Source organism: Coffea eugenioides, chromosome 2 (genome assembly GCF_003713205.1).
Source record: "Coffea eugenioides isolate CCC68of chromosome 2, Ceug_1.0, whole genome shotgun sequence".
Lineage (NCBI taxonomy): Eukaryota > Viridiplantae > Streptophyta > Magnoliopsida > Gentianales > Rubiaceae > Coffea > Coffea eugenioides.
The window spans coordinates 78,215,559-78,237,582 of NC_040036.1; the positions used below are offsets into that span (position 1 = coordinate 78,215,559).

The 22,024-nt window shown below is 36.5% G+C and overlaps 3 protein-coding genes across 4 annotated transcripts; 1 reads left to right on the top strand and 2 right to left on the bottom strand.

Annotated features, from left to right (window-relative positions):
- Positions 1-1,921: 1,921 nt before the first annotated feature.
- On the bottom strand, positions 1,922-3,631 carry LOC113761856 (60S ribosomal protein L36-2-like). The gene is made up of 4 exons (XM_027305013.1): positions 3,484-3,631; positions 2,764-2,868; positions 2,418-2,617; positions 1,922-2,127 (listed from the first exon to the last, which is right to left on the bottom strand). The coding sequence occupies exons 2-4, from the start codon at positions 2,863-2,865 to the stop codon at positions 2,097-2,099; spliced, it is 333 nt and encodes a 110-aa protein (XP_027160814.1). The 5' UTR covers positions 2,866-2,868; positions 3,484-3,631; the 3' UTR covers positions 1,922-2,096.
- A 2,219-nt stretch (positions 3,632-5,850) lies between these two features.
- On the top strand, positions 5,851-11,135 carry LOC113762178. Its single transcript, XM_027305493.1, has 5 exons — positions 5,851-7,312; positions 8,828-8,886; positions 9,347-9,475; positions 9,692-9,827; positions 10,576-11,135. Exons 1-5 carry the CDS (start codon positions 6,608-6,610, stop codon positions 10,876-10,878), a joined length of 1,332 nt encoding a protein of 443 aa, XP_027161294.1. The 5' UTR covers positions 5,851-6,607; the 3' UTR covers positions 10,879-11,135.
- Positions 11,136-11,533: 398 nt separating this feature from the next.
- LOC113762680 (beta-amylase 7-like) lies at positions 11,534-18,693 on the bottom strand. Of its 2 annotated transcripts, none has more exons than XM_027306238.1 (10): positions 18,074-18,693; positions 17,298-17,585; positions 16,878-16,928; positions 16,442-16,645; positions 15,434-15,628; positions 14,738-14,902; positions 13,920-14,180; positions 12,966-13,184; positions 12,569-12,788; positions 11,534-11,853 (listed from the first exon to the last, which is right to left on the bottom strand). In XM_027306238.1, the coding sequence occupies exons 1-10, from the start codon at positions 18,506-18,508 to the stop codon at positions 11,825-11,827; spliced, it is 2,067 nt and encodes a 688-aa protein (XP_027162039.1). In that variant the 5' UTR covers positions 18,509-18,693; the 3' UTR covers positions 11,534-11,824. The 2 variants fall into 2 exon arrangements, with proteins under 2 accessions (XP_027162039.1, XP_027162038.1); XM_027306237.1 differs by having other exon boundaries at positions 16,878-16,952.
- Between the last annotated feature and the right edge of the window lie 3,331 nt (positions 18,694-22,024).

Here is a 22,024-nt window from a genome sequence, read left to right on the forward strand (position 1 = left end):
AATCATTTTTTTGTAAAAACTAATATTAAAATCAGATTCTATTAAAAAAATTGAGTGCAAAGTTAACTTGTGGCAAATTTTAAAAATTAAAAGTGGTAGACGGCGACACTTAGGGAGGTTAACGAACTTAATTAAGTTGAACATCTTAATGTTCTAACTTGTTTGATTCTTTAAATGAACTTAAATTTTGTTCAAATTTGACTTATTTATTTATCGAATCGAGTTTAAACGAATTTTTTTTATCGAATTTGAATGTTATTGAATATAAAAAGCGCATAAAATACTATTTAAATTTGGCTTAATTAGTTGACGAGCCAAATTCAAACGAACTTTTATCAAACCAAACTCGATTCGAATATGAAATAAATTAGTTCATCTTTTAAACCCTAGCAACACTCTTAGCACAGGGCGGGAGGCAGCCATGGCAACTACCACATTCTTGGAAAACAAACGAGGATGAAGAAGGAATAAATATGAGGGATTTTTTCCTTTTTTCCTGCTATCTTCTAATTTTGCTCTCAAAGTTTATGAAGCATGAGTTTTATGTGATTTTTTGTTAGAAAGAATATGAATAAAATTGCATAGAGGGATTAAAAATGCATGTTTTTCATTTGTAAGGGAAAAAAATATAAAATCAATTTGTTAGGGACGAAAAACAGCATTTCATGTGTAAGGACATAAAAGGTACAAAGCCAATATATGAAGAATTATTTGTATGATTTTCTCTTTAGATACTCGAAATAGAAGATGAAAAAGGCAGTTTAAAGGTTTTAGATGCTAGCTTTGAATTAGAAAAGGATGTCTTCTTTCGTTCCCAACCAGAATATAACCCTCCAATCAATGGGTTCTAGTGCAACTACAATTTCTTGCACTACAATTTGAATTCCATTAGACAAGAATTTATAAACTTGGGTGGCGAAAAAAATGACTGGTTAGTCTTTACTCTTTAGCAACCTAAGCTGATGAAGACTCCCATGCATACCCAAGAAACCATGTAGCAGAATATCCCATTTTGGCCACCCAAGTAGGCTGAGATACCACACGCACGGCGTGGTCTGCGGGGATTTCCAAAACAAAACGTTTAACCCGTAATATGGCACATACTAGAATTCCAGAGTCCATAACTCCTTAAACTACAGATAATCCAAACCAAAATCAACAGGCTCCTATTTGTAAAATTTGAGGAACTACCATAAACAACAGTGCTCATACTACCAAAGCATCTCAAGCACCAATTAGTACACCATGAGCTTCCGAATTTCTCAGAAACAAGAATGTTACCAAAAGTCAACTTGCTGTGCGATGCTTAATACGTTTAAAGCACCAAGAACAACACAATTTCACGTCACAGATCACATGTATAAGTAAAACAGGCCGAAAAGCAAAACAGCCACATTATGTCATCATCTTGACCACCTCAGCCAATAATCTAAATCTGTTGATTGCAACTCTAATAAAACACCAGGCCTAACCTAGCCGAGAAGTTGTTAATGAACTCTTCTCTAAGCTCGATCAAGTACTGCTCCAGGATTTCAGTAGAGATGCAAAACGTAATTCAACATGTTTATCCCTCTCCTCTTAAAATGTAAAGGGAATGCACTCAGAGTAAGGGATCAGCCCCAAGTTCCACAGGATACATTGCCTCTCCTAGTATGATTCAAAGGGAATTCACTGAAAGTAAGGCATCACGCCTAACAAATGTCTGCTACATGACAATCATATCAGGTGGTTGGTTGGAATAGAACTCCTGTTCAACTAATATCAAGTTGGAAGCCATGTGTATTTGATTTCAGAATAACAAACATAACAATGTTGACTCTCCCAACTATACAAAAACACGATGAAAGTAATATTTCATACACTTGAACAAGCAAAAATGTAAAACTTACGGAAAAAAAGAAGAAGTAAAATCCAGTACACGTAGCAATAAAAGTTTTTCTAAATTAAAATGTAATGTAAATTGTCAAGTAAACAAAACCAAAAGACAAAAGGCAGCCTTCAGATTAACCAGATAGTAAGATAAAATAATATAATCTAAGCTATTAATCTCATTCAAAAAGAGAACTCTATGAAGAAATCCAAGGGCTGTCTGCAGCTCACTTCTTCTTTTCACCACCACCAGCAGCCCTGGGAATTAGAATTAAAATGAATATAAGTACCCGCATGAATCACATCATGTGGTAAGAAAATAAAATAGAAGATAAACTGTAAGGATGAGAAAAATGCAAGTATCAAGGGCAGTGAATGGCTGAAAAGAGCAGATCATCTCCAAGGAAAACGATTCAATGAATCAATCAGTATGAGCCAACGGAATACTAATAGATGCGATTAAAATGCAGAATGGAAAACTACTTATTCACACTTTATGCATTAAATTCTTCTGTAACAAGTCTAAATGATACAAATAGCTCATTTACCTCATCTTGCGAACAACATTGGACATCTCTTCACGCTTCTTCTTTGCCCTCTTGTGAGTTCCCAACTTTCTCTTAGCAACTTTAAGTGCACGTTTGTCTTTTCCAACTTTAAGAAGTTCAGTAATTCGCTTCTCATAGGGAGCCAAACCAGCAACTTCCCTAATAAGGCTTCTCACAAAATGCACCCTTTTGCTGGTTTTCTAATAAAAAACAACATGATAGAAATATGATAAACAGAACAAATAATTCAGTAATGTAGTTCAAGATAAAGTAAATCCTAAAAAAAGAGAATACATGGTATGATTTTGCAAGTAGTTGAAACAAAAATCCGTGAGAAATGAATTACCCCTTTCCTATCAGAAGGGCGTGGTGCCAACTCTTTCTTGGTCACGACATGGCCTCTATTGAGGCCAACAAACAAGCCAGTATTAGGTTGCTTTGGAGCCATCCCCTGAAACACATAGATCCAAGTTTTACCAACTTCCGATTGAATGATAAAGCAGTTGGTAAGAACCATACAAAAATGACAGTCATCCTAATTCAAACTCAATACCAAGCTTTGTAAGAACTACAAAGTACCAATCAGTTCAACTGCAAATGAAATTTGAGTTCAAGCAATAATTAGAACTTAAGGAATTAAAAATACTCACCAAAATGCATAATATAGCCCTATGCTGTTCAGGAGAGTAAGAAAAGAGCAAAACTGGACAGACAATGCATCATCAAATGCATGACTGACATTGCTCTACGTTTGATTGAAATGCATTCGATATTGAAAAGTAAAAGACACAAAAAGATTAATCCCAAAAACCCCCCCAGACAATAATTGAAAAAGGGGGATAAAAAGCTGGAATTTTGCTCACTGAAGCAGAAGAATCAACGGATAGAAAAAACTTGAAGAACAAGAATTGAACATTATCTAGTGTCAAAACTAGGACCTGAGTTCTCAGTAGATAAAAACCCTACAAGCAGCTGATAGAAATATGCAACGACGTTAGTATATGAAATTAGTCGCAATATCTTATTAGCTTGCTAGGTAAAAGAAGAAAGAATCAAGATGATGTACCAACGAAGCCGAAGGAGGCCGTATCAAGGCGGCAGACGGTGATGGAGATAATATGTAAGTCGGAGATCTGAGCCGATGCGGCACTGCTGGCTGGCGGTTTGGGGTTAGGGTTTAACAGCGCAAGAGCATGTAAACTGAAAGTGAGAGGCCAGACCCTGCTCCCTAAAAGGGATAAATTAGACTAGCCTCCCTTGAGGATTAAGTCATATACGAAACTTCCCCTAAAGTTTTGTAAATTATAATTGCATCCCTAATTTCTTTTCTTTTTTAAACTTTTGTTGTATTCCTTGACTCTTATTCCAGTTAGCTTCTCACTTCTCTAGTGTTTGTAAGCATTATTTTAAGATCATGATTGAGATGCAGTATACTGTAATTCTCGAGAACTGCAGACAAAGCTCATACAGTTTGAGAAATATCAACATATAATGCCCTAAATAAAACAAAATTTAACTGTATATATGATATGTCTAATACTCATAAATCTTGAGAGTCACTCTCATTCCAAGTCTTGAATGGTCCAGCAAAGTTCGAAGTATGTCTAATACTCATAAATCTTGAGAGTGACTCTTGTTCCAAGTCTCGAATGGTCCAGTAAAATTCGAACCAGAGGCTAGTAACCGAAAAAACGGATTCAGCTGATTTTAATATGAATTGAATTTTGTTGTAAATACCTTCTATAATCTATTTAAGAACTTGACATTAGTTGTAGGGAAATCTAACTCAAACTTAACCCACCTAAATGCCTAATTTTTTATCAGCGATATATTAATATGGTCGAGACCCCTGACTAAAAAATCTTGAGATCAAATTTCTTTTCTCTCTTCCCACTTTTCAAAACTCAATCCCCTGCTAGAGATCTTTTTAATATATATATGAGAGAGAGAGAGAGAGAGAGAGAGAGAGAGGTGGAGATGCATTGAAATACATTAGTTGGGCTTTAGTACATATGCTGTTTCAAAGAATGTGTTATGTTTTAGTTAAGCCAAGCACCATTCACAGCATAGGACTCAATCGGTTGAACCGGTCGGTCCAATTTTGACAAAAGCACTTGTTCTACACTTTTTAGCTGTTCCAATTTTCATGTCAAGAATGAGAGCACGTGAACTAGGACAAGATGTGGTAACATGGTTCGCGGTCACATTGCGGTTACGGTTGTTTCAAATCTGTCGCGGTGTATCAGTTGAATATCGGATGATACGCATATTATAGCACATAAAATTTTTTAAAGAATCTAAAAAAATTATTAAAACTAGAAAATACCAAAAAAGACACAATATGAAAAAATCTCTGAATTGACTCCGAGTTGATTTGAATATATCGGCTGATAACGTGCATCACGAATTTGAATCGGCTAATATCGGCCGAGTCAGAACGAGTCGGAATCTAATAATATCCGTGATTTGAAAATCGGTATTGTACCTATTTTCTCCGTTCTGATTAAGACTCGATCGATTCCGATACGAACCGGCCGATATTGCAAACCATAATGTTCAAAGCTTTTCGCAGCTTTTGCCCTCCTTCAGCTCATCAGGCTTTCTCCCACATTAATTCAATATCAGCAATTAATTAGGCAGTGCAAGAAACCAGAGGCAATAAATAAATAAATAAATAAATAATATATATATATATATATATATATATACATACACACACACACATAGGCAACTTTGTCCTCATAGTTGAAGGCTTTTCACAATTTTACCCACTTGCTGCTGCATGATTGCCAAGCTTCATTTGAACTAATCCAATAGTAGAAATTAAATTCATTGTCAGGGCCCGCTTTGCACCACCTTGTTCGGCAGCGATGGCCGGACTGGCCCAAGTCTCCAAGGATCCACGGACAGGAGTGGCTTATCGCCGTAGCCACAGTTTCTCTGTTTAATGGTTGGTGATAAGTGGGGCACGTAAGAACATTAGAGAAAGGAAAACAACAATTCCAGACACCTTCCCGCTTGCCCAAAAACAAAATAATTATTTCTAGACAAATTTATATCACGAGCCAAGACAATTATTTTCTAGACTCCATGGTCATCAAATACAACAACATTTTCTTTGCTTTTTTGCTTTGGGACAGAGATTTCACTGCCATTAACATAAAAGAAAAAGTGAAGGAAAAATTATTGGAAGTTAACTTATGAAGTGTAAGTTCTCGTCAAATATTGTATTTTACCAGGATTAAAATTATCTACTTAATCTCCTTAACTTAATGATCTTCTTATTGGGGTTTATCAGAAATAGGCACATGGGTCTCTAAATACCTCTAAGCTATAAGGATTAAAAAGAAAAAAAAAAGTCTTGATGACATCTTAACCCGCAAAAGGAAAAAAAGTCTTGATGACAAAGTAATAAAATAGTGAGAATCTAAAGGCATAATAGCAGGTAGATTCTTTCTTGAAGGCTCCTCAGATTTGATTGACTGGTGCCAGCACGTGCTTCATACCAAAGTTCCAATTAGAAATATATCTCTATTGTTTTATGTTCAATCCTTCGAATAAACAGCAGTTGTCTTTCTGCTATCTTTCTCCTTTCTTTCCCTGATCCATGTTGTAAATTTTCCAATGTGCGTCTTTTTCCTTTGATGAATACAACTGTCCGCAGGCTCTGCACGAATCTATCACAGAGAAAACACCCTTTATCCAATCGTCCCTATTAGTCCTCCCTCTGCCTTTCCTTGTTTTACCTTTTTACTCGTTTTACTGCCACTCTTTTGTTTTTTGTTTTTGTTTTGTATATATCATTGTTTGCCGGTTCAGACCAGCTTACTTGATTAGGACTAGTAGTTCATCATACATGCTGACAAATCAAAAAGCTGGAAAATTGCAATTGAATTATTGAAGTGTGTTTGGTTAAAATTCAAATATTTCTGTTCCTCTCTTCTGGTAATTTAGTGATTGTATCTGCTTGCTCCATGTTGATTTAGCTTCTTGCTGTTGAATTTTGTTTCGGTTTATTTATTTGTTATAATAATTTGCCACGCCTTTTTGTCATACTTAGACTGATAGACAGCTAATGATTTTTACAATTTCTCTGATGTTGGGTTGAGTTTTTCGCATCGACCTGAACAACCCTCCTTTCTATTGTGATTCTAGATACCCAATTTAACATGATTGATTGGTAGCCACAGATGTCAGTTGCATGTTGCATTCCAATTCTAGAGTGCGTGTATTGTTTAGCCTGTGCTCGTTGGGTGTGGAAGAAGTTCCTCTATACTGCAGGGAGGGAAAGTGAGAATTGGGGCCTTGCTGCTGCTAGTGAATTTGAGCCTGTACCTAGGCTTTGTCGATATATATTATCTGTATATGAGGAAGATATTAGAAACCCCATCTGGGCTCCTCCTGGAGGGTATGGAGTCAATCCCGACTGGATAATTTTGAAGAAAACTCATATAGATACTGGAGGGAGAGTAACTCCTTATATGATCTACCTTGACCATTACAATGCAGAAATAGTGGTGGCTATCAGGGGACTTACTCTGGCTAAGGAAAGTGATTTTCTGGTCCTTTTTGATAACAAACTCGGGCAAACAAAATTTGACGGTGGATATGTTCACAATGGGCTACTTAAGGCTGCTCAGTGGGTTTTCGAAGGTGATTCTGAGATTCTGAGAGAACTATTAGAGAGGTATCCAGATTACAGGTTGACATTTGGAGGGCATTCGTTGGGGGCAGGAGTAGTCACAATGTTGACCATATTAGCTATTAAAAATCTGGAGAAGCTGGGGAACATTGAAAGGAAACGGGTTAGATGTTATGCAATTGCCCCTGCGAGATGCATATCACTAAATTTGGCTGTCAGATATGCAGACGTCATCAATTCAATTGTGCTGCAGGTAATACTGGTCTTTGCCCCGTTACTTCTGGTTGCTTAGCCTAGTAAGGTAGCGTTGAGCATCCTCTACTAAGGAGGTTCAAATTTTTCTAATGGTGTAAAGCATTTAACTTTTTCGAGAAAGTACTACATCTTTAAATAAGGAGGTTCAGAAATACGCTTATACTATCCATTGCAACTAATACCCTTCAGCCTTGTACTTAGGTATTAAAAAAAAAGAGAGGAGGGAAAGGGTTAGGCTTATGTTACTGTTTATGTTGACTTGAGCTCCGCACTGTTAGATTCTCTTCCTTGTTCAACTCTTTCTACTTGGAAGTTTATGATTGTTGATGCCTCAGGATGGAAGTTTGTATAACATCTTGAAGTAGGGTATATGAGCTTTATTCAGCATTCTCTTATGACTAGTTTGATTCTCTGACAAATGGGTAGTAAAACTGCACAAGCAAATGGGTAGTAGGTCCGAGCCATTTTAGGCATGGAAGGGCTAGATGTAAGCAGCATGACTTGTTGGTAGAGAGATTAGTTCAGTAGATAGACCTGTTTGGAGTTGAAATCATTATAAAGCCACTGCACCGATCCTCAAGGCTCACTTTGTTTCTTCAGCAATTATGTAAATGGGTCTAAGTATTTTGTGAAAGACTTAAAAAGTCATCAGCAGGCAAATTACAAGGTTTAGTCTCTAGGATAGTTTAAAGACTTGGTAATGGTCTACAGAAAGTAAACCTGATTAATGCCCCAGACGAACTGAAACTGAATTAGTTGTCTTTCTGAGGTAGGATATGGTCACTATACATGATTCTCTGTGGAAAATTATGTTCCATAACATAATTTCAAGCTGAATAGGAGAAAGGATCTGCAAGTTTAAGCATTCTTCCTGCTATCCATTTTTTGAATTGCCAATTCTGTGCTAATATACTGTTCCTAAATCCTTATTTATTTTTAAAAATCATGCATACAGAGAGAGGGCATTCTCATGTCCTATCATATTTATCTTGTGTCACATGTCATGCATTTTGCCTATTGTTTACCTTGGTAGGTCTTGAAAGGCATGCCCTGTTACGCAAAAATCTTGAAATGCTATAAGAAATCATGACGGTTTCTGAAGATCACAACTGTGAACATGGAAGGCCATGTTACACACTGCAAGCGTTTTAATAGGAATTTACTTTGGAACCTGATGGATAATATGAGTTGCAGTTTTTTTTTACATCTTGGTAGTCTCAACCACAGAGAACTGATTATGTGCTGGTTAAAACAGAATGTGCTTTCTTTATATGACAAAACCTTTGCATGAGGTCGGATTACTGGTTTATTAAATGCAAGAATTTTATTTCAATTCTGCTATACAATGGTTCTCCTTTTAGAGCATTAACAATAAAAAGGGCATGCTGTGATTAACGAGTGTATACCTTTTAAGTTTCTTCTTATGTTGTGTGTTTTACTTTTTCCTTCTCCTTCTAACATCTCTACTATCTCATAACTCAATGTTCTGATAGTTATTTTATTAATAAACTAGGACGATTTCTTACCTCGGACAACCGTAGCACTTGAAGATGTATTCAAGTCAATTTTCTGGTAAAAGATTGTAGGTCTTTTCTTCTTTCAGTATTTATCTTTCCAATATTTTAGATATCAGTGCCATCTCATACTGAATTGCGAAGTATTTTAAACAAGCCAACTACTTTTTGCTTGAAGTGGTTTTGTGCCATCTTAATAGTTCAGCACTTCATGTTTCTGCGCTGCTAAGAAATGATTTTTATAGCCAAATACACAGCTGGAAAAGTTTACACTCTTTGGTTGTGCTTTTATATGGACATGCAACACTATGGACTTTTGATTTTCCTTCTGATGTCTTATACATGGGTGATATGCCTATTGTTTTGACTCCTTGACTGGAGAATTCTGATACTGGTTCAGTCATTGAGCTTTTATACATGACTACATGCATATGGGTTCAGTAACCAATTGAGTTGGCATATAACCTACTGTTTACTTGATCATTGACTTGCCATTTTGATTTCCACTCTCTTGATAGTTTCCCATGCTTGCTGTGTATAATGTGCTTGAAAGATACATGTACAGTGGAGGAGAAAATGCTTCAAGATCCAAGGCGCCTGTATGCTCCAGGTCGTCTGTACCACATCATCGTGAGGAAGCCCTTCAGGTATGTTGTCAAGTATATGTTTCCAGCTTTGAGTTGCTCCTGGGCATGAATGATAAAGTCGAACTCCTCAGAACAAAGTTTTAGAGGAGGGGAAGGCTGCTGGGGGTTGGAGGGCAAGGAGCATTGAGGGCTAAATCTCAATCACTATTAAAATGCTTGGACACTTGCATCATAGGAGATCAATTAACTTTGTATTGAATCTTTGATTTGCTGCAGCTTAGGAAAAATTTCGCCAACTGTGAGGACAGCGGTTCCAGTGGATGGGCGGTTTGAACGCATAGTTTTTTCTCGTAACATGACGTCAGATCATGGTATTCTTTGGATTTTGCAAGAATCTCGAAGAGCACTTGATGTAAGTTCTCAGAATCTTGAGCTTTATGATTGGGATAGAGGATAACCATTCAGGTCTGAAGCATGTTTGTGAAATACTTGTGAATCAATTTGTCCTGGCAAAGAAAATTACTGCAGAGCTGCTCAAGTATTCAAATTTTTGGGCCATTTGTGACATTTCAAAATTTTCTTAAAATCGTTGGATATGGATTTTGAGAACTAGAAGTGCCCCTTTTTTTTCAAAAAAATCTTCATTATTAGTGTCATTTGGTGTGGAGCAGGCAGGATTTTTTGAATCCACTCCAATAGGAATAAAGCCTCACTCTTTCTAATCTCAACTGCATGCTAACTATTTGTTCTTGAAAAGATTATTACAAGTTGAGTGAACTGGAAGATTGAAAATCATAGAGATACATATGTGGTTTGTGATAAGAAATTAACAAACCTTTGACCGGTTCCCAAAGAGCCATTATCTGCTTTTACGTATATATTACTTTTCAGGAAATAAACTATCTTTCAGTGGTATGCATGGATTTCAGATATAACAGTACAAAACTTCCTGTAGGAGAAGTTTCTATCAATGTTTATGCTAAAAACACTTTTGAAACCAAAAGGATTTGGCATTATTATCCATGTAATCCCAAAGTCAGTAGATAAAATGCAATGCCATCTTTGCAATTTCATAGTCACAGAACTATAGGTGGATTTTCGGTGAATGAAAATGGACGATGAAGTGAAGTTTGTACATACATTTGTCTGTGTCACTGCAGGCACTGCTTGAAAAGGAGCATATCATGGATATCCCAGCAGAGCAGAGGATGGAAAGGCAGGCATCTATTGCCAAGGAACACAGGGAGGAGCACCGAGCAGCACTGCAGAGAGCTGTTGCACTAGATGTTCCCCAAGCGTATTCACCCTCATATGGGACATTTCATGAGATAGAGGAAGGTGAGAATTCTCACAGAACTGGAGTCTCTTTTGAATCCTTTGACAAGAGAAAAAGCTGGGATGAACTAGCAGGGCGTCTCTTTGAAATGGATGGGTCTGCGAGAGCAGTACTCAGAAATTCATAGACATGGATGCCTGTATAGTGATATGATAATGTTCATTCTTTCATTCTATTGATGTTCCCTGTTAATGGGAACTTTTGATGCCTCAGCCGCTCAGTTCAGTAGAATGCCTGCGTAGTACCGGTTCGACTCTTGGTACATTTAGAGACTCAGAAAATTTTCTGGCTCGTGGATTTTGTGAGAAGACTGCCAGAACTCCTCTGTTCTTTCTCTGCTGACATGCAGCCTATTTTAATAAAGATCCGTTTAGTCTGCGACTACTAAGACAGATAAATCAGAAACCTCTCCATGTCAAACTCATTAATTTAGTAACATTTCCAGCATCAAAGCTAGGGGCCAAGTACTTTAGCATCCTGACTCTTTTCTTACTCACAGGGCAAAGATATAAAAGAGCAAATTGTTTGAAGATCTACGGGTGTTTGAATGGTAAGAGTTTAGCAAATGGATGATAAGAATCATCTCGTCCTCAACTGGACGCACCAACACAAATAACATCAATTTTCCAAACTTGCAAGATGGCCAATCATTCTGGAGTCTTAGATGAGTTTCTCGAGTAAAGAATAAACCATTAGTCTAAAAAGTTCATCAGTATATCATTGCCACAAGAACAAAGGAAAGGGCAAATTATGCCTTTAATTGGAACTGCACTGCTTGAACGGTACTAGAAAATTACAGTATCATTTTCATCATATCCAATTCGCACGCATACAAATATGTTTCGGCAATTACTGTTTTACTCCCAACTACTGAATTTCATGAATGTATATACCAAAACTCAAATAAGATTGCAGGGTCTATCATAAATTAGTTAAAACTAAAAGAATGCAGCTAAATACATAATGCTTTGATGATATCATACAATTGCATTTACAAAAATGTAGCGCGACACTATATACCAAGGGTTGTGCACTCCTCAGCCTTTTTCAATAAGAGGGTAAAGCTTTGGAAGCTAAGCCAGTATATCAAGAACGGCTTCCCCTGCAGCACATATATAAGATCAGCATTAGTAATGTTGCATATGCACTATTTCTATATCTTAGATCCAAACTCGTAACAGATTCCCCAAGTCACGAGCAAATCAGTTGCTCCAGGGAGGACATTTTCATACCATCTCTAAGTCACAGATATTGTAGAAAAGATGAGTACATCTAAACTAGAAATCATCCACCATGTGACCACAAGCTATAAAACAACATAAAGGCCAAGAAGGCTATTTAAGGAAATGTAAAATGAATAAATTGGAGGCCTAATTTTACTTTTGGAAGAAGTAAATAGGATGAATACATCAGCAACATCCTGACTTTTTTCGGTCCAATACAAAACTTTTTACCTTTCTTGAACTACTCTACGAAGCTGAAGAGACCTTGCTATGTCACCGTAAATCCACAGCAAGAAGGTCAAGCAACAGTCAATAAGCAACCTCTTAGTAACTCAACTATGAGATAAGACATTTATACAGCCATATCTTAGCATTTGGCATGCCTTCTGAAACCTAATCCTTTCCAAGTAGTATTGCATAACCTAACAGCTAAGACAGCATTTGTGAAAGGCCAGGTAGTTTATGCTTATTGAAATTATCTAAAAATATTCTCATGCATTCTGAGCTGAGAAGCTCAAACTCATGCCCTATCTGCATGCCAAAAGAGACAAGTACCAATGAGCTATTGGAAAATGAAAACATCCAATGTCATACCATGCACTCTCTTGACAAACCGTTCAAACTCCAAGAAATTGTGTCTTTCCATTAAAAGAGGGCTAAGCCTAAGGTAGGTAAAAGAAAAAAGGTGTCTCCCATCAGGATCGTTCATTGGCTTGGCTTTCTCTGATAAATAGTTGTAGCCTTCCCTGTCATGGCATGGAAGTGCATTTTCACTAGCAACAGGTACACAGACATCCCAAGCGGTATTCAGCACCTGGAATACAGCATATTAAAAGGCAAAATTCATTGAACAATAATAGGTTCCTTCCGGAGAGTTGGTGCATCAAATTTCCTATATAAGAGCAAAGTTTTTGTGATAGAAAATATTCTATTGCTGGAGAAATAATTAAATTCTTGTATTGGAAGTAGAAGGCATCACAGTGATGCTTACTTGCCAAGTTAATCCCTCAGGGTCAGCCAAAGCCTCTGAGAAGTCAACATTCTGGTTTAACATGCTCATTCCAGCACATGTAAAGTTCAGTATGACACCATGCTTCTTCAACATTGCCACGATTGCAGCATAACCATCACGATTACATGAGTTATAAAATCCAGATGTTAACTCAGTGGCATGGCTTGCAGTCTTGTACCACCAAGGAGTACCTGATAGCTGCTCAACAATAAGAAATAAAAAATAAAAAAAAAAAAGCAAAGAAGTTCGGATCAATTTCTGCTGATTGCTGAAATGTGAATTCTTGTTGGCAAACTATATCCATTTTCTTCACATTTGATATAGAAAGCACACAAAATCAGCACACAGCTAGCAAATGGACGCATAAAAAAATTGCAATTGAACATGAGAAAAATGAACTATGTCATGCACTATCGTTATTTGGTGCAGGTGGAAGTGTTGTTCATTCCAGAGAACAATTTCCCATTATTAGCATAAATGTGCACGAGGAGAGATCTTTGAAATGAAGCAAGAATCTGATGTCATGCATGTCAATCCCTTGCTTGCTTGCTTAGGTCATATAGAGCACAGAGGTGAAAACAGAAGAAGCATCATTTTCATTGTTTAAGAGCAGCCAACTGTCTGTTTGTCTCAACCTCCTTGGTTTTCATCTTGATGGTTAGTTAAATATCTTAAATTCAGATCATACAAGACTACACTGAATAATTCCAGCCACTATAACCCTATATCTATTGATAATGAGTGCAAGGCAAAGCCTTCCTGCAAATCGCTATGAGATACATTACTGAACTAGGACAGATGCACCACAATTGCATTTGTCAGTGCCAGAGGAAAATTTCTAATGTTAATGCTTCAGCACAGTTGCAAGACCCTCAAAAGTTAACTCATAGATGATTGAATGGTATCCTATACTTGACAAAGAAAGATGACTACCTTTACAGCAATGCAAGTACCCTCAAAAACTAAATTGGCAAGGGAAAGCACTCGATCACCATGTTCAATCAAAACTTGAGAATACCAATTCAGGAAAAACCTCCCATAATAGCCATCATAATCTCCTCCATCACAAAAAAATCCTGTTTCATGCGGGCAGGAATTGTAAGAACCTGCATTATCTGGTCCTCGTCCCCAGAAGGAATGCCCCCTGTTTTCAGCTGCCTTCCTCAGGCTATTCAACATATACTGGTCATAACACTGAAAAGATAAAACGGATGACATTGATGGTTGAAATGAGAACACTGTCACAAATAATACATACACAATGACATTCTTGATAAAAAAGTTTCAAGTAAATAGGAAGCGACACCATATGCTAGCTATTCAAATGGGACTATGTGCTTCGTTACTTAGTTTAGATAGATGCTCATATTTTCATTTGCATGGAAAAGAAACCTCATCTCAGATCAAGAAAATTGGCCAACAACAGAGACAATTTCAACAGGTAAAGCACTTGTTCAATGAAATATAAAAGAGATTCAATAAATAAGAAATGGATAAGGAAGGAGAATAGAAGAGCTGTCCAAGTTGCAATCACACTACAGAAATAGAAAGCAATTTTCATCACTGTTGGGTTTTCCTTTTTCTACCTCCTCAATTCTACCCTTTAAAGTAACGCAAGAAGGATGATGCTAACACCCTCCTGGTGCCATCATGAACCCAAAAAGAAATGACTAAAACTGCAAGACTCCTGATAATAATCTCCTCCCTTTAAAACCCCCTTCTCTTCACAGTGTGTCACGATAATTTAATACCTGAAATTCACCAACGCCAGGGTATCTCCAACCATGCTTTACAGGATAAGATGGATATCTTAGCTCCCCACAAGGGCCTAGTCCAACTTCAATCATGGAGATCATGCCATCTTCAAAAAACTCATCAAATTCAGCTCGGAAGCTCCTCATGTAGTCAAAGTAAACCTGCATCAGTTTCAGAGTATGGAATTGATCAAGCCTTTATTTGGAAAACTATATCTTCAAAGATGACTGCACGCCTACATGTACATTAAGCAATAAGGAACACCACCAAAAGAGAAAAGACTACAACAAGGTTCACTTAAACACATCTGCCAGGATGTATGCAAAATGTACAATTTTGGTGCAAATTATACATGAAAAACGCATAAAATGAAATGCATGGGCAGAGAATACCCCCATAGTAATTTCTCATAGCACCTAGGCACCTATTATCGAGGTACAGACAAGATTAGTGATTGCTCAAAAGATACCATTCAGAACGCTTACCACTTATCTGAAAACAACTCCAACAAAGTCAAGGCTGAAGGAACATTCTCTAAAAGAATGAGGTACAAATGGGTTCCTATAGAACTTCAGTCTTGTGATGTTTCAGCATGCAGATGAACGAAGTTAAACAGGCTAATGATCATAAACATAATATACGGGCACAGGTAAAGAAATTCTACGTCAGTTGAGCATTGTTTATTAAGATACCTCAACAGCAGTCCGACCTCTTAATACCCTTTCCTTGTCAATCCCCCATGACAGACATTCTGGATTCCGCCTTCCTGCTCTGTCAGTGAAATATATATCAGGATTGCTTCTACCAATTTCAGCTACCCAGTTAGGCAGTGGAATGCAAACATCATCCCCAATGTTACCACCACATTCATGGAAAGACATTACAACCTGATTCCAAATTGAATAGCATTCAGCAATTTAAAGAGGAATTTTAACAACATGCAAAAACACCATAAAGCAGTTTCTTTGCACTGAAGACACAAACCTAAAGATGCATTTGCCTGATTATTCTAATCACCAGTTCGTTATACACCCATTCCTCTAAGAAATACTGATATATCAAGCTCCAAACATTTATCTTTCATGATCAAGTATGAAGGTTCACATTAAACTTGCTATTCTTTCCAAGTCTAAACAATCTTGAACCTGGAAGGAACATTCTTCCACGAGTTAATCTACAGTTCACACATAATTTGACCTAATCAACTAGATAATGTTGCACTTTGAAACATCATACCTTCAAGAAAGTCAAAGATCCATGGTATCCCCAAGAGAGTTTTTTTTCATCCCCCCTCCCTGGCAGATACTGACCACTGTACCGATACAATAGGAGAGAGAATACCTTACCCCCCCCCCTCCCCTGGCGGGCAGATACTAACCACTGTACTGATACAATAGGAGGTAAAAATTACACAATGTACAGATACTGACCACTGTACTGATCCAATCCCTTTATTGACTTAGAATTTCATAACTAATAAAGTACAAACCAGTTAAAGTAGGAGAATCTTACATATGATAAACAGATGATTGATCAATAGAGCAGGTAAGTATGGAAGTAATCATCGAAACAGCAGGATGCTATAACCTATTAGAATTGCTTATCTAAGATACCCAACCCCTCAAAAATCACAGAAAGCGAAAAATATAATAAAAAAGAAAAAAATGAAAACTATAAAGAAGGATTAAAAGCAAATCTACCTGCAACTTAAGCTTAAGCTCACGCACAATTTGAAACAGCCGCTTATATCCATTCCAGTTATACTCCTGAGGAACATGTGCTTCCACTATTCCCCACCAGCAATCAATCATGACTCCATCAACATTTATTGATTTCAAGACTCTGAGTTGTTTTATAATACCATCTGGATCAACGAGTTCACACTTCATATTGATAATTCCCAACTGTCAACAAAATATGCAGAGACATAAAACGCAAAATGTTATTGCCACTGGAAAAAGGCATCTCTGAGCTAAGGCTACATAAGCTAGCCTTTCTAGGACCCGGTGGCAGGAGCCTCTAGTGCAGGATGTGAAGATTTTGCAGGGCAGTAACTAATGAGATGCATCCTCTAATTAGCAAAGACAATAGGAGAAAAAACAGATAAAGCAAAAAAGAAAATTCTGGAAAACTTACAGGTAGCATAACATAAACAGGAACATAAGGAGTGCCAGCAAAATCACGCTCCTGCAATTTTGTTGAGATGTCAACCTAACCAAGAATTAGAGAAACTTGTCATCAAGAAGTATCAACATATGTCAAGCAACAGATTAATTGATCCTGTTGAAGATGAAGGCCTGAATTCCATATGCAATCCTCGCATATGGCACATGTATAGCTCTATATTGACAATAACTCTCCTCTAATCAACTACTATAACCATTAAACCTCACTTATTATTTCTATTAAAACTGATGGACAACAAATGAAGGACAACAGAACAAACACAATGTTGAAAGCCTCGTAAATATTTGTAAGACACAGCCCTGATACAAAAGGCGAGGATTAAACAAGCCACAACCAGAACCAAAAAGCTCAGCTAAATCCATTCATTACCTGCTTGTTGTCAAGAGAATCTATGGAACCTCCAAGAAGAGGATCATTATGTACATCTCCTCCATCTCCCAGCAGTGGTGAAGAGTTAGTCCGGATGCTTGAGGATTCATCATAGGGAGATGATGTGGGCACAAAAACACTCTTCATTTGACATGCATTATAATCAACGGTGTTCTGGTAAGGTGAAGAGATGCCTCTCAAGGAAATAGGTGGAGTTTGTTGTGCTGGGATGTGTGAAGACGATGAAGTCACCACGGTGGAACATGTGCCACCAACAGGTCTTGCACCCTGCAGACATTGAAGATTACAACCCTGCATGGGTTTTCTTAAGATTCACAGGAAACCAAAAGCTGATGGATCCACAGTAGGTAATTATGTCATGCAGATGACAGCCAACATTCATTGTTGCTTTTGAAGGCAAACCCAAGGTACATCAAGTGACTTGCATTTATGTCATACAGAAATTCCCTGAACTAGGCTGTTTAGTACAAAGCAATAATAAATCATGCATTATTATACACAAAGTTGAGATTAAATTAATGTTTCTCCAGCCATTATATCCTTGACGGACGGACTGGTACTTACAATAATCTGTTGAATTAGCTTAAACCATGGAGAAGTATTCCATAACCAGTAAAGGGGTTAATGTAGCTCAGAACCCTATCATGGTGTTTTTATTCTTGAATTAAGTGATCTAGGTAATCCAAGGCAAAAATTGTAGCACCACAAAATGTTCTGATACTTGTTGGCATCACATATCTTCTATTAATAAATACCTGTGATCTGGAAGGGAAGGTGGTTCCATCTGGAAGAACCACCCACCCCGCTTCCCTTGCCAAAGCAGCAATAACATCATTTATATCAGCTCTGACTCTAAGGTTATAGTTCCCATGCCTTCGAAGGCCTGCTAAGATCTTTGCAGTAATAGCCCTTCGTTGACGCTCTCGTAACTTAGTTCTCTCCTTTTCTTCTTGAGGCCTACACCTCCGTGACCCTCCCTGAGGAGTAGGCTGCTCTTGATATTGCTGATGATGTACAAACCTATTGTTACTACTTGCCGATGCAAGTCCCCCATCAACACCTAACATTGGCGGGCTCTCAATATTCTTCTCTCCATCATCATCATCCTCATCATCTTCTTCTTTTACATCCATCCCCATTTCCTCATCATCATCTTCACTTGTCACAAATCTTTGCATCTCTGCTGCCATTGTATTCCACTCTCCTCTTCTATCTAGCAACTTTCCCTTCTAACAGCTCGAGGTGTTGAACAGAATCAGTATTCTCAATTCGAATGCCATCTAAAGACTACTCCAAACTTCTCTTAGTGGGAAAACACCCTAAACACTCCTAAGGGCGGCAACCCGGGGGGTGGGGGTGGTGTACCCGCAGGGGTAGAAATGGGCGGGGGCTGGGGGAGAAAATTTTCCCCCGGCCTTAAAACGGGGCAAAAACGGAGCAGCATACACCCGCCCCATATTTCGCCACGTCCCTCGCATATTAAAAAAATTATATATATTTAATTATAATCTAATTCTTTATATTTAATAACATAATTGTGTATCTCTAATTATTAATAAGTAATAATCTAATGACCTGTGTTTTGTTTTCAACTTGACAGATTGTTAATCTTATTTAATGTCGTTTAGAATTGTGTTATTGTAAGTAAACATACAATTGTGACTTGATCCTATTACATCTCAGTCAGTCGAATGTTTTAATATTATTTTCATAGTATTGACAGATTACTAATTTTTTTTAATTATTAGCATTTACAATTCGTTGAATGGTTTAAGTTAAGTACTTGAGCATGTCTTTATTGAATATTTTAAAATAAAAATAAATGATATGGATATTAAAATTTTTCAAATAATAGTTCGTTTAAATCATAAATATATTTTTCAATCCACCTTTTTATATTTTTAACCATCTTTTTATCTTACATATATTATATTATAAAAAATTCTATAATAACTATTATAAATAATCCGCCCGCCCCAATCCGCCTCGTAGCCACCCTTAAAGCCTCCAAACTACGAACTTGGCATGATCACAAAGCTCCAGTCAACAGAAGAGATGAGAGTCCCACAGACGGACACAATCAAGTCAATTAAAGATTAAAGGAAAGTAAAAATAACGGATAAGATACATGATCAAGGCTCTGCCCACAATTTTTCCAGTACTTGGAAATTACGTCACTACACACCATTTCTCTTTCTGACAAATGGCAATTATCATCATTATTGTGATTCAATTATTACCACTTGAAACTTGAAAGCCTGTCCTATTTGCGTTTGCATTTAAAAAAAACACACACACATTTTACTCTGTCAAACAAAGGAAGACACTCTCAGAATGCTAACTTAACAAAGCAAATTGTAGCATTATCAAGAATTTCCAATGAACTAAATTCTGTTTATTTTTTTTAGGGATAATTTTAGAAATCCCCCCTGAGATAATTTATAGTTTCACTTAGCACCCTTAAAGTTTTAAAAAATCACTTACCCTCTTTATTTTCAAATTTTTGTAACATTCTCAACCTATTTCAAATTATATCATTAAAATAGTACTATGTTTAGGAAAGAGAAAGTTATTTCATTCCAAAGTTGCCCTTTTTTTGTGATTTCTTAGTTGTAATGACAAATCAATTTAAAATACTTTCATATTTAAAAACTTGATGAATGTGTATTTTAGTAAAAACTTTATAAGTTTATAGTTGAGAAATGTTTTAACAAATCACATCTATAATTTGGAGACAAAATTTTAAATTGATAAATCGTAAATAATTAACAAAGTTGTAAAAACTATTTGAAATATTGTAAAGATGTGGAAAATAACTTTTTTTCATCCTCTAAACATCTTAAATAAGTTCTAAATGTAATTTAAAAATTTTTCCCTTTTCTAAATTTTCAAGCCATCTATTCAAATAAATAAAAATTAAAGATTCTACATAGTTCATAAAATTTATTAAATTCAATCAAAATATTTTTCATAAAAATAAAGATTTTTCTCATTTGATAATCTAAGAGCATGTGATAAACATATAGTTAAATAAATGTCGGACAAATACTAAAGTTTTTTGAATTATAACTAGCCTCCTAAATTGCAACACTTTTGTAAAAGAAATCTACATTTTTGTCAAAAAAATAATAACAATAATATCGGGTTTATTTCTTACTATGTGACCTTAGAGTACCAAATAGACAAACCTTGAATGAAAAAAATTACTTTGCAATTTGAAAACAGGTTAAATAAAATTTTATTATTTATTTGTACTTTAAAAAAGCATATTGTTTATGATTGCAGTTATTATATGGTGGTCCTTTTGAAAAAAGAACATCTTCATACTTTTTGTCCTTATTTTAAACATATGATTATTATACTCACAATTTAAAAAATTAAGGCAATGAAAGGGCATTATTGGAAAGGAATTATCTCTCTTTCCTAAAATGAGTATTTTAATCATATAATTTGAATTGAACTGTTACAAAAATTTGAAAATATGGATGGTAAAATTTTAAAAACCTCAGGGGAGGTTTCTGAAATTACCCCCCCTCTTCTCTTTAACTCAGTTCACTAAACTGTATGCGCTGGAACACAATTAATCATTCACGTATCCAAAGAAAAGCATAATTATTCATTCATTTCATTTAAAATTTCCCGTAAACACAGAACTCCAATGCAAATTAACTTTTGAATATGAGAACATCTCAGCCTATAACTTAATAAAAACTGTTGCTTTATTCTGCTCTTGTTCGTCTATTCTTTCTTTATTCAAACTTAAGTTCAATTATGCTAAACTATCAGCAAGTTCAAGCATTTCCAAGATTTTTCAGCCTTAAATCTCGATAATAGCAAATTAAAGAATATAAATCAACTGACTCCGGCATCGTTCTTCAATCTCTTCCGCTGAACTCACCTATCCAGCATTTCCTAGAATTTTTAACCAATAAATCTCGAAAAATAGCAGCTTTACTTTAGAATAACTTGCTACGGACTATTACTGAAAAGCTTCATTTAAGCCAGCTCAGATCTATCCAGAAACATGACAAGGGAATACTCCAATGGGCCAATCGCCGCAAACTAACCCAAGAGTAAAAAGGAGTTAGTGCTCTTAAGAGCATCCACAAAAGTGTACACCCTTCCCTAGGGTTGTAATCGAGTCGAGTCGAGTCGAGCCCGAGTATCGCTATACTCGAGCTCGACATAGAGATAGGGGTGCTCGAGCTCGAGCGAGTAATATTATTGGAACTCGAGCTTGAGCTCGAAACTTGCTCTCAGTACTCGAGCTCGACTCGTGGGCTCGAGTCCATTCGAGCATTCGAGCCTTATCGAGCTCTATCGAGCTCGAGTTATTAAATTTCATTTTCTTGATAATTTTTGAGTGAAAAGTCATTATTGCCCTTTTAAATTTTTTATATAATTTGAAACATTTCGTAAATTCGACAATTTTTTTGGGTATAATGGTAATTTTATATATTAAATAATATATATAATTTTAATAATAATATATTAAATAATTAAAATTAATATACTCGATAAGGCTCGTCGAGCCTCCGAGCATCTCTTCTGGATGCTCGAGCTCGACTTGATAGCCTGATCGAGCTGCTCGAGCTCGACTCGAACTCGGTTTGACCGAATTCGAGTCAAGCTTTTGAGCAGTTCGGTTCGATTACAACCCTACCCTTCCCTTCAGGATGTAATTTATATGCCACATCAGCATTTTA